Raw genomic sequence first — 12500 nt, forward strand, 5'->3', positions numbered from 1 at the left:
AAGGTACGGACGCGCACAAACACACACACACATACATACAGACAATGTGCAGACATACATACAGACACGTGCAGACGGACACACACATGCACACTCACACACACACCTGCAGACACGTGCAGACAGACACACGTGCGCACACACACACACACACACATACAGTTTCAACACACCATTTATCCTCCCACGCTCTTACCCTCCTTTCGTCCCTCTCCGCTCTCCTCCCCTCCCCCCTCTCTCCCCCTCCTCTCCTCTCTCCCCTCTCTCCTCTCTCCCCTCTCTCCCTCCCCTCCTCTCTCCCTCCCCTCCCCCTCCCCCCTCTCCCTCCCCCCCCCTCCCCCTCCCCCCTCTCCCTCCCCTCTCTCCCTCCCCTCCTCTCTCCCTCCCCTCCCCCTCCCCTCTCTCCCCCTCTCCTCTCCCCCTCGCTCCTCTCCTCCTCCCCCTCTCCTCTCCCCCTCGCTCCTCTCCTCCTCCCCTCTCTCCCCCCTCGCTCCTCACCTCCTCCCCTCTCTCCCCCTCGCTCCCTCTCCTCCTCCCCTCTCTCCTCCTCCCCTCTCTCCCCCTCCCTCCTCTCCTCCCTCCCTCCCTCCTCCTCCTCTCCCCTCCCCCCTCCTCCCCCTCTCCCCTCCCCCTCCTCCCTCTCTCCCCTCCCGCTCCTCTCCTCCTCCTCCCCTCCTCCCTCTCTCCCCCCACCTCTCCTCTCTCCTCCCCACTCTCCTCTCCCCTTCCCTCCCTCTCCCCCTCCCCTCCCCTCCCCTTCCCCCCTCTCCCCTCTCCTCTTCCCTCCTCTCCTCTCCCCTTCCCCCCTCTCCCCTCCCCTCTCTCCTCTCCTCCCCTCCTCTCCCCTCCCCCTCCCTCCCCCCCCCCCCCTCCCCCTCCTCCCTCCCTCCCCCCTCCTCTCTCCCTGTAGTGTATGGTAAGACAGAGCCAGCCATGATAGAACAGCCACTGGAGGAGGACAGGATGCACATTGGAAAGAACACCGTCACCTACGAGTCTCGCCTCCTCAAAGCTCTCTTCTATGAGGTCATCGGATGGAACCAGTGATGTCATACTACAACGGAACAGAGCCCGTGATGTCATCGGACAGAACCCGCTGATGTCATCGGACAGAACCAGTAGTTTACACTAAAGCCTTTTTTTAAACCTGTTCTACACCCCAAACAGTTCAAATCTATCAACCTGGACCACATCACATGAGCTATTATAGTACATTATATATTTGGCTTGTTGTTATTTTCTGCATCATCTGAAAGTTACAAGCTGTTGTTCTGACTTCTGTTAAACATATTCTGGACTCACTCCTCCTCGTCTTACACACACAGTGGGAGACGCCATGGGGCCTCGTTCATTTGAGCGTGTTTAGTTTAGTTGAGCCTGGGCCCAGAGAGCTGTTGGCTGAGAAACACACCTTTCTACTGTTATTATTATGACACTCAACTTAAATAGAAAAACAACATGACACAATATAAACACAATATAAACATGACAGAAACACAACAGAAACATGAAACAACACAACATGAAACACAACATAAACACAACAGAAACACAACATAACACAATATAAACACAACATGAAACACAACATAACACAATATAAACACAACATAACACAATATAAACACAACATGAAACACAACATAACACAATATAAACACAACAGAAACACAACATAGCACAACATAAACACAACATAAACACAACATGAAACACAACATAACACAATATAAACACAACATAACACAATATAAACACAACATGAAACACAACATAACACAACATGAAACACAACATAACACAATAAACACAACATGAAACACAACATAAACACAATATGACACAACAGAAACACAACAGCATAAACATGAAACAACATAAACATGAAATACAACATGAAACACAACAGAAACACAACATAACACAATATAAACACAACATGAAACACAACATAACACAATATAAACACAACATGAACACAATATGACACAATATAAACACAACATGAAACACAACATAACACAATATAAACACAACATGCAACACAACAACATAAACACAACATGCAACACAACATAAACACAACATGCAACACAACAAACACAACGTGAAACACAACATGCAACACAACAATATAAACACAACATGCAACACAATATAAACACAACATGCAACACAATATAAACACAACATGCAACACAACATAAACAACATCTAAGATGTTACTCAGTTCATGTGAGGAAATCAGTCAATGGAACGGAATGCATTAGGTCCCAATCTGTGGATTTCACATGACTGGGAATACAGATATGCATCTGTTGGTCACAAATATCTATTAGTTGTTTTAAAACTAGGAGTGTGGATCAGAAACCCAGTCAGTATCTGGTGTGACCGTGTTCCCCAGGCAGCGCGACACATCTCCTTCACATAGAGTTGATCAGGCTGTTGATTGTGGAATGTTGTAACATGGGGCTGAGCATTATCATGGCACCACAATGGGCCTCAGGATCTCGTCACGGTATCTCTGTGCATTTAAATCGCCATCGATAAAATTGCAATTGTGTTCGTTGTCCGTAGCGTATACCTGCCCATTACCCCACCGCCACCATGGGGCACTCTGTTTACAACGTTTACATCAGCAAACCGCTCGCCCGCACAATGTCTGCCATCTGCCCGGTACAGTTGAAATGTGGATTCATCCGTGAAGAGCACACTTCTCCAGCGAGGCCAGTGGCCATCGAAGGTGAGCATTTACCCACTGAAGTCGGTTACGATGCCGAACTGCAGTCAGGTCAAGACCCTGGTGAGGATGACGAGCACACAGATGAGCTGTCCTGAAGCGGTTTCTGACGGTTTATGCAGAAATTCTTCGGTTTTGCAAACCCACAGTTTTATCAGTTGTCCGGGTGGCTGGTCTCAGACGATCCCGCAGGTGAAGAAGTCGGATGTGGAGGTCCTGGGTTGGCGTGGTAACACGTGGTCTGTGGTTGTGAGGCTGGTTGGACGTACTGACAACTTCATTAAAACGAAAATGTAGGCGGTTTATGATTAAAAAATATATATATAATTAAATTCTCTGGCAACAGCTCTGGTGGACATTCCTGCAGTCAGCATGTCAATTGCATGTTCCTTCAAAACCTGAGACATCTGTGGCATTGTGATGTTAGACAAAACTGCACATTTTAGAGTGGCCTTTTATTGTCCCCAGCACAAGGTGCACCTGTGTAATGATCAGGCTGTTTAATTAGCTTCTTGATATGCCACACCTGTCAGGTGGTTGGATTATCTTGGTCAAGGAGAAATGCTCACTGACACTAACTAAACACATTTGTGCACAACATTTAAGAGAAATAAGCATTTTGTGCATATGGAAAATGTCTGGGATAATTTATTTCAACGCATGAAACCAACACTTTCCATGCTGCGTTTTCATTTTTGTTCAGTGTGTGTATATATATATTGTTATATATATATTGTTATTGTTATATATATTGTGATATTATTATATAATATGTGTGAGCTTGCTGTGTCTTCAAAGGAGAGTATGTCCATATGCTTATACTACAACCCTTACACTAGTCTCACATGGCACCCTATTCCCTACATAGTGCACTACTTTTGACCAGGGCCTATGGCGCCCTGTTCCCTATATAGTGTACTACTTTTGACCAGAATCCTATGGGGTTATAGTACTAACCTGTGGCCTAGATCTGCTTGCTTTCTGTCTCTGTAGACACTGTAACTTCCGGAGGAGAAAGGCCTTGTTCTGGGCTCTGGTCTAAAGTAGTACACTATACAGCTGTAACTTCCTGAGGAGAAAGGCGTTGTTCTGGGCTCTGGTCTAAAGTAGTACACTATACAGCTGTAACTTCCTGGGGAGAGAGGCCTTGTTCTGGGCTCTGGTCTAAAGTAGTACACTATACAGCTGTAACTTCCTGAGGAGAACGGCCTTGTTCTGGGCTCTGGTCTAAAGTAGTACACTATACAGCTGTAACTTCCTGAGGAGAGAGGCCTTGTTCTGGGCTCTGGTCTAAAGTAGTACACTATGCCTTGTTCTGGGCTCTGGCTAAAGTAGTAATACAGCTGTCCTGAGGAGAAGGCCTTGTTCTGGGCTCTGGTCTAAAGTAGTACACTATACAGCTGTAACTTCCTGAGGAGAACGGCCTGAGGAGAAAGGTTCTGGGCTCTGTAGTACACTATACAGCTGTAACTTCCTGAGGAGGGCCTTGTTCTGGCTCTAAAGTAGTACACTATACAGCTGTAACTTCCTGAGGAGAACGGCGTTGTTCTGGGCTCTGGTCTAAAGTAGTACACTATACAGCTGTAACTTCCTGAGGAGAGGAGGGCTCTGGTCTAAAGGCACTATTGTTCTGCAGGCTTGTTCTGGTCTAAAGTAGTACACTATACAGCTGTAACTTCCTGAGGAGAACGGCCTTGTTCTGGGCTCTGGTCTAAAGTAGTACACTATACAGCTGTAACTTCCTGAGGAGAACGGCCTTGTTCTGGGCTCTGGTCTAAAGTAGTACACTATACAGCTGTAACTTCCTGAGGAGAACGGCCTTGTTCTGGGCTCTGGTCTAAAGTAGTACACTAACAGCTGTAACTTCCTGAGGAAAGGCCTATCTGTTCTGGGCTCTGGTCTAAAGTAGTACACTATACAGCTGTAACTTCCTGAGGAGAGAGGCCTTGTTCTGGGCTCTGGTCTAAAGTAGTACACTATACAGCTGTAACTTCCTGAGGAGAACGGCCTTGTTCTGGGCTCTGGTCTAAAGTAGTACACTATACAGCTGTAACTTCCTGAGGAGAGAGGCCTTGTTCTGGGCTCTGGTCTAAAGTAGTACACTATACAGCTGTAACTTCCTGAGGAGGGCCTATTGTTCTGGGCTCTGGTCCTAGAAGTAGTCGGCCTTGTTCTACAGGCTCTGGTCTAAAGTAGTACACTATACAGCTGTAACTTCCTGAGGAGAGAGGCCTTGTTCTGGGCTCTGGTCTAAAGTAGTACACTATACAGCTGTAACTTCCGGAGGAGAGAGGCCTTGTTCTGGGCTCTGGTCTAAAGTAGTACACTATACAGCTGTAACTTCCGGAGGAGAGAGGCCTTGTTCTGGGCTATAGGGTGGGGGATTTTGTACTCAAACGTTGACGTTTTAGTGATTTTGTAACTTCTCTATCACCGTTTGTTTAAAAAAAGATGGTGACCATTATTTAGTCTATATTCAATTATATTTGTTTCTCTACAGGATAAAAAGAAAATGTACATGATAAGAGTGGTTTGTGATTCTGTCTCTGTGGTAGTGAATGAAGTGGACGACAGGGTAGGAGTTGAGTCCATTTCAATTCCAGAAAGTCATTCCAAGTCCTAAATATCACTGTGTTCAGTCAGAGATGTCTCGTTTTTCCTGAACCTATTTACCACAACAACACGGCCTTGATTGGCACATGTTATGCATCCCTCTCAACTGGTTTGAGTCTCCAGAGGTGAACTCATTAGTCGCAGACTGTTGCAAAACGTTTTGCAACAATTTACTCTTGTTTTTTCCTTATATCCTGCAATAGAGAGGGCCCTATCTATCCCCTAGCTAGCCAACAGTCTGCTCCAATAGAAAGGGCCCTATCTAGAAAGGGCCCTATCTATCCCCTAGCTAGCCAACAGTCTGCTCCAATAGCTAGCCAAAGTCTGGCCCTATCTGTCCCCTAGCTAGCCAACAGTCTGCTCCAATAGAAAGGGCCCTATCTATCCCCTAGCTAGCCAACAGTCTGCTCCAATAGAAAGGGCCCTATCTATCCCTAGCTAGCCAACAGTCTGCTCCAATAGAAAGGGCCCTAGTCTCTCCAATAGAAAGGGCCCTATCTATCCCTAGCTAGCCAACAGTCTGCTCCAATAGAAAGGCCAACAGCTCCAATAGAAAGGGCCCTATCTATCCCCTAGCTAGCCAACAGTCTGCTCCAATAGCCAACAGTCTGCTCCAATAGAAAGGGCCCTATCTATCCCCTAGCTAGCCAACAGTCTGCTCCAATAGAAAGGGCCCTATCTATCCCCTAGCTAGCCAACAGTCTGCTCCAATAGAAAGGGCCCTATCTATCCCTAGCTAGCCAACAGTCTGCTCCAATAGAAAGGGCCTATCTATCCCCTAGCTAGCCAACAGTCTGCTCCAGCCCTCTAGCTAGCCAACAGTCTGCTCCAATAGAAAGGGCCCTATCTATCCCCTAGCTAGCCAACAGTCTGCTCCAATAGAAAGGGCCCTATCTATCCCCTAGCTAGCCAACAGTCTGCTCCAATAGAAAGGGCCCTATCTATCCCCTAGCTAGCCAACAGTCTGCTCCAATAGCCCTATCTATCCCCTAGCTAGCCAACAGTCTGCTCCAATAGAAAGGGCCCTATCTATCCCCTAGCTAGCCAACAGTCTGCTCCAATAGAAAGGGCCCTATCTATCCCCTAGCTAGCCAACAGTCTGCTCCAATAGAAAGGGCCCTATCTATCCCTAGCTAGCCAACAGTCTGCTATCTATCCCCCTAGCTAGCCAACAGTCTGCTCCAATAGAAAGGGCCCTATCTATCCCCTAGCTAGCCAACAGTCTGCTCCAATAGAAAGGGCCCTATCTATCCCCTAGCTAGCCAACAGGCTGCTCCAATAGAAAGGGCCCTATCTATCCCCTAGCTAGCCAACAGGCTGCTCCAATAGAAAGGGCCCTATCTATCCCCTAGCTAGCCAACAGGCTGCTCCAATAGAAAGGGCCCTATCTATCCCCTAGCTAGCCAACAGGCTGCTCCAATAGAAAGGGCCCTATCTGTCCCCTAGCTAGCCAGCAGTCTGCTCCAATAGAGAGGGCCCTATCTATCCCCTAGCTAGCCAACAGTCTGCTCCAATAGAAAGGGCCCTATCTATCTCCTAGCTAGCCAACAGTCTGATGAACAAAGGCCGAGGAGCCTCAATTTTCAAATGTTCTTAGTTGCTATACTTCATTTATTCATAATATAATTTCTTAAAATAGGAGCAAATTCTGTTAAAATTCAATGTCTCTACAAATGAATAAAGCTGTGTTGGTCACAAATGAATTAATAAGTACATTTCATTCATAAATCGCAAAACAAATGGCATACAAAATATATGTAAATTGCATATTTTCATTTCAAGTTTAAAATGTATAAATGGCATTGTGTAGTTATGGATTTCATCATACGCATAATTAACTATCAAATCTGTGTGAACTACAAACGTCTTCTAAACAAGACACTGATGCTCTGTGTAGCCCTGTGGTGTGTCCCAAAGAGCCGTATTCCCTACATCAGGGCTTCTCAAACCACTTCCCTGGGACCCTCAGACCTTACACAATGTTGTTGGAGCCCTGAACTAGGTCACTTGATTCAAGTAGTCAAAGGGCTTGACGATTAGTTGACAAGTTGAATCAGGTGTGCTAGCCAATTATCATACTTGAGTAAAAGTAAATGACTCAAGCAAAAGTCACCCAGTAAAATGCTACTTTTTTATTTAATTTTTACCATTATTTAACTAGGCAAGTCAGTTAAGAAAAAATTCTTATTTTCAATGACAGCCTAGGAACAGTGGGTTAACTGCCTGTTGAGGGGCAGAACGACCTTGTCAGCTCAGGGGTTTGAACTTGCAACCTTCCGGTTACTAGTCCAACGCTCTAACCACTAGGCTACCCAGCCGCCCCACTTGAGTAAGTCTTAAAGTATTTGGTTTTAAATATACTTAAGTATCAAAAGTAAATGTATAAATAATTTCAAATTCCTTATATTAAGCAAACCAGACGGCACCATTTTCTGTTTTTTATTTATTTACGGACAGCCAGGGTCTCCAACACTCAGACATCATTTAAAAACAAAGCATTTGTGTTTAGTGAGTCCGCCAGACAAGAGGCAGTAGAGATGACCAGGGGATGTTATATTGATAAGTGCGTGAATTTGACCATTTTCCTCTCCTGCTAAGCATTCAAAATGTAACGAGTACTTTTGGGTGTCGGGGAAAATGTTGGGAGGAAAAAGTGCATTTATTTTCTTTAGGAATGTAGTGAAATAAAAGTAAAAGTTGTCAAAAATATAAATAGTCAAGTACAGATTCCTCCAAAAACGACCGAAGTAAAATGACTTTAAAGTACTAGTTGTTGTAACTTTAATGTGTTTGAGTTCATGTTTAAGTTTATTCTTTGAACTGTATCTAAAGATATTTCTTTAGATTTATTTGCATATGTAATTGTATTGGGTTGTGTTGAATTACGCTTTTTGACTACAAGTCCCAGAATGCCTTGCGAGAGGAATGAATGATAACGCGCCAATTATGTGCAGGTGTTTAGTGATTGTAGCTGATTTTCCAACAGCATCTTACCTGCATTGCTCTGTACCAAAACAATTGTTGTTAAATGTAACGTGAACCAGTATTCTTACTAAAAGAAGCTTTCGTATCAAACCCGACGTCCCGAGTCATTACTTTGAAGTTAGTTAATCTAAAACTAGTTCAGTAGTTTCCACCCCTGGTGCTGTGGAAGAGAACGACTGGGTGTCCCCAAGAGAGGATGGATACACACTGCCCTACATAGTGCACTACTTTGCACCAGAGCCCTATGGGTTTGCCTGGTCAGAGGTAGTGGTAAAAGTAAAGAATTGGGTGCTATTTAGGACACATGTCCAGGTGAAGGGTGGTTCACAGCCAGGTGAAGGGTCACACAGCCAGATGAAGGGTCACACAGCCAGGTGAAGGGTCACACATCCAGGTGAAGGGTCACACAGCCAGGTGAAGGGTCACACAGCCAGGTGAAGGGTCACACATCCAGGTGAAGGGTCACACATCCAGGTGAAGGGTCACACAGCCAGGTGAAGGGTCACACAGCCAGGTGAAGGTTGGTTCACATCCAGGTGAAGGGTCACACAGCCAGGTGAAGGGTGGTTGACATCCAGGTGAAGGTTGGTTCACATCCAGGTGAAGGATCACACATCCAGGTGAAGGGTCACACAGCCAGGTGAAGGGTCACACAGCCAGGTGAAGGTTGGTTCACATCCAGGTGAAGGGTCACACAGCCAGGTGAAGGGTGGTTGACATCCAGGTGAAGGGTGGTTCACATCCAGGTGAAGGGTCACACAGCCAGGTGAAGGGTCACAAATTCAGGTGAAGGTTGGTTCACATTCAGGTGAAGGGTCACACAGCCAGGTGAAGGGTCACACAGCCAGGTGAAGGGTCACACAGCCAGGTGAAGGGTCACACAGCCAGGTGAAGGGTCACACATCCAGGTGAAGGGTCACACAGCCAGGTGAAGGGTCACACAGCCAGGTGAAGGGTCACACATCCAGGTGAAGGGTCACACAGCCAGGTGAAGGGTCACACATCCAGGTGAAGGGTCACACATCCAGGTGAAGGGTCACACATCCAGGTGAAGGGTCACACAGCCAGGTGAAGGGTGGTTGACATCCAGGTGAAGGTTGGTTCACATCCAGGTGAAGGGTCACACAGCCAGGTGAAAGGTCACACAGCCAGGTGAAGGGTCACACAGCCAGGTGAAGGGTCACACATCCAGGTGAAGGGTCACACAGCCAGGTGAAGGGTCACACAGCCAGGTGAAGGGTCACACAGCCAGGTGAAGGGTCACACATCCAGGTGAAGGGTCACACATCCAGGTGAAGGGTCACACATCCAGGTGAAGGGTCACACAGCCAGGTGAAGGGTCACACAGCCAGGTGAAGGTTGGTTCACATTCAGGTGAAGGGTCACACATCCAGGTGAAGGGTCACACATCCAGGTGAAGGGTCACACATCCAGGTGAAGGTGGTCACACATCCAGGTGAAGGGTCACACAGCCAGGGTCACACATCCAGGTGAAGGGTCACACATCCAGGTGAAGGGTCACACATCCAGGTGAAGTCACACAGCCAGGTGAAGGGTCACACAGCCAGGTGAAGGGTCACACATCCAGGTGAAGGGTCACACATCCAGGTGAAGGGTCACACATCCAGGTGAAGGGTCACACATCCAGGTGAAGGTTGGTTCACATTCAGGTGAAGGGTCACACAGCCAGGTGAAGGGTCACACATCCAGGTGAAGGGTCACACATCCAGGTGAAGGGTCACACATCCAGGTGAAGGGTCACACATCCAGGTGAAGGGTCACACATCCAGGTGAAGGGTCACACAGCCAGGTGAAGGGTCACACAGCCAGGTGAAGGGTCACACAGCCAGGTGAAGGGTCACACAGCCAGGTGAAGGGTCACACATCCAGGTGAAGGGTCACACAGCCAGGTGAAGGGTCACACAGCCAGGTGAAGGGTCACACAGCCAGGTGAAGGGTGGTTGACATTCAGGTGAGTGGTCTCTTGGTGATGTCCTGCTCTGTCAGGTAGTAGTTGAGGTATCCTCCCAGAGCGCTCACTGACACGCCTGTCATGTGACTGGAACAACCATCTGGAGGGAGGAGGGGGAGATGGAACAGTAAAACATTATTGAAGCTGGGTTTGGTTTTTCTGAGTGTGTTTTTCTGGGCTGTTTCTGTGTGTGTGTGTGTGTGTGTGTGTGTGTGTGTGTGTGTGTGTGTGTGTGTGTGTGTGTGTGTGTGTGTGTGTGTGTGTGTGTGTGTGTGTGCGTGCGTGCGTGCGTGCGTGTGTGTGTGTGCGTGCTGGTTCTCTCTGTGTGTGTGTGTGTGTGTGTGTGTGTGTGTGTGTGTGTGTGTGTGTGTGTGTGTGTGTGTGTGTGTGTGTGTGTGTGTGTGCGTGCTGGTTCTCTCTGTGTGTGTCTGTATGTGTGCATTTTGGCCATGAATAACACCAGGGATATTCTTGACACACACCCTTCAACATTCTCTCTCTCCTCTTCACTCTTCTGTGAGGCTGTGTAAAACATCCCACTTCCTGATCCTGCAGTCTCAGAATGTGCTGCAGCCAATCAACTTTGAGAAAGTCAGAGAAACCAGCCAATCCACACAGCAGTACTGTGGAGACGGAGGGAGATATAGAAAGTAAAATCATGGTCTTGTTTTAAACAAACTACAACTTATAAAGGTTTTACATGTTATGTTTCTCTAAACACTGACTGTCATACTGCTTCATAGACACTCTAGTCTACTTGGAGAATACAGCAGGCCATGCTCTAATGTAGTGCACTATATAGGGAATTAGGTGCCATAGATCTCTGGTCTAATATAGTGCACTATATAGGGAATTGGGTGCCATAGATCTCTGGTCTAATGTAGTGCACTATATAGGGAATTGGGTGTCATAGAGCTCTGGTCTAATGTAGTGCACTATATAGGGAATTGGGTGTCATAGATCTCTGGTCTAAAGTAGTGCACTACTTGGTCTAAAGTAGTGCACTATATAGGGAATTAGGTGCCATAGATCTCTGGTCTAAAGTAGTGCACTATATAGGGAATTGGTTGTCATAGATCTCTGGTCTAAAGTAGTGCACTACTTGGTCTAAAGTAGTGCACTATATAGGGAATTAGGTGCCATAGATCTCTGGTCTAAAGTAGTGCACTATATAGGGAATTGGGTGTCATAGATCTCTGGTCTAAAGTAGTGCACTACTTGGTCTAAAGTAGTGCACTATATAGGGAATTAGGTGCCATAGATCTCTGGTCTAAAGTAGTGCACTACTTGGTCTAAAGTAGTGCACTATATAGGGAATTAGGTGCCATAGATCTCTGGTCTAAAGTAGTGCACTATATAGGGAATTGGGTGTCATAGATCTCTGGTCTAAAGTAGTGCACTACTTGGTCTAAAGTAGTGCACTATATAGGGAATTAGGTGCCATAGATCTCTGGTCTAAAGTAGTGCACTACTTGGTCTAAAGTAGTGCACTATATAGGGAATTGGGTGCCATAGATCTCTGGTCTAAAGTAGTGCACTATATAGGGAATTAGGTGCCATAGATCTCTGGTCTAAAGTAGTGCACTATATAGGGAATTGGGTGCCATAGATCTCTGGTCTAAAGTAGTGCACTATATAGGGAATTGGGTACCATAGATCTCTGGTCTAATATAGTGCACTATATAGGGAATTGGGTGCCATAGATTTCTGGTCTAATATAGTGGACTATATAGGGAATTGGGTACCATAGATCTCTGGTCTAAAGTAGTGCACTATAAAGGGAATAGGGTGCCATAGATTTCTGGTCTAATATAGTGGACTATATAGGAAATAAGGTCCCATTGGGCTCTGGTCAAAAGTAGTGCACTATATAGGGAATTGGGTGCCATAGATCTCTGGTCTAAAGTAGTGCACTATATAGGGAATTGGGTGCCATAGATTTCTGGTCTAATATAGTGGACTATATAGGAAATAAGGTCCCATTGGGCTCTGGTCAAAAGTAGTGCACTATATAGGAATAGGGTGTAATTTGAGACTGACTGTTTTCGATGAAGATGTCCTGGGTCTCCCCGGTGAAGTTGTTCTGTATAATGTCCATGTTTCCCTTCAGCATGTTGGAGCAGAATATCCCCTGGTACTGTCTCTCTGTTAGGTTAGCACGCGACGTACGCATGTCCCCCTTCAACATGG

General features: G+C 46.4%; 2 protein-coding genes across 2 annotated transcripts in view; one reads left to right on the plus strand and one right to left on the minus strand.

The window, feature by feature from the left end:
• Positions 1-1301, plus strand: part of ift70 (intraflagellar transport 70) — a 13274-nt gene extending 11973 nt beyond the window's left edge. Inside the window, exons 5-6 of the mRNA XM_064958280.1 lie at positions 1-3; positions 911-1301. The exon at positions 1-3 is cut by the window's left edge and continues 127 nt beyond it. Of these exons, the coding sequence (XP_064814352.1) occupies positions 1-3; positions 911-1047 (140 nt within the window). The 3' untranslated portion in view covers positions 1048-1301. The remainder of the gene's footprint in view (positions 4-910) is intronic.
• An 8814-nt stretch (positions 1302-10115) lies between these two features.
• The window catches only part of cunh16orf89 (chromosome unknown C16orf89 homolog), a 10984-nt gene continuing 8599 nt past the window's right edge, over positions 10116-12500 (minus strand). Inside the window, exons 5-7 of the mRNA XM_064958281.1 lie at positions 12351-12500; positions 10793-10933; positions 10116-10410 (exon numbers count right to left, since the gene is read on the minus strand). The exon at positions 12351-12500 is cut by the window's right edge and continues 13 nt beyond it. Coding sequence (XP_064814353.1) covers positions 10307-10410; positions 10793-10933; positions 12351-12500 — 395 coding nt within the window. The 3' untranslated portion in view covers positions 10116-10306. The remainder of the gene's footprint in view (positions 10411-10792; positions 10934-12350) is intronic.

This window comes from Oncorhynchus masou, unplaced genomic scaffold (genome assembly GCF_036934945.1).
Source record: "Oncorhynchus masou masou isolate Uvic2021 unplaced genomic scaffold, UVic_Omas_1.1 unplaced_scaffold_1200, whole genome shotgun sequence".
Taxonomy (NCBI): Eukaryota; Metazoa; Chordata; class Actinopteri; order Salmoniformes; family Salmonidae; genus Oncorhynchus; species Oncorhynchus masou.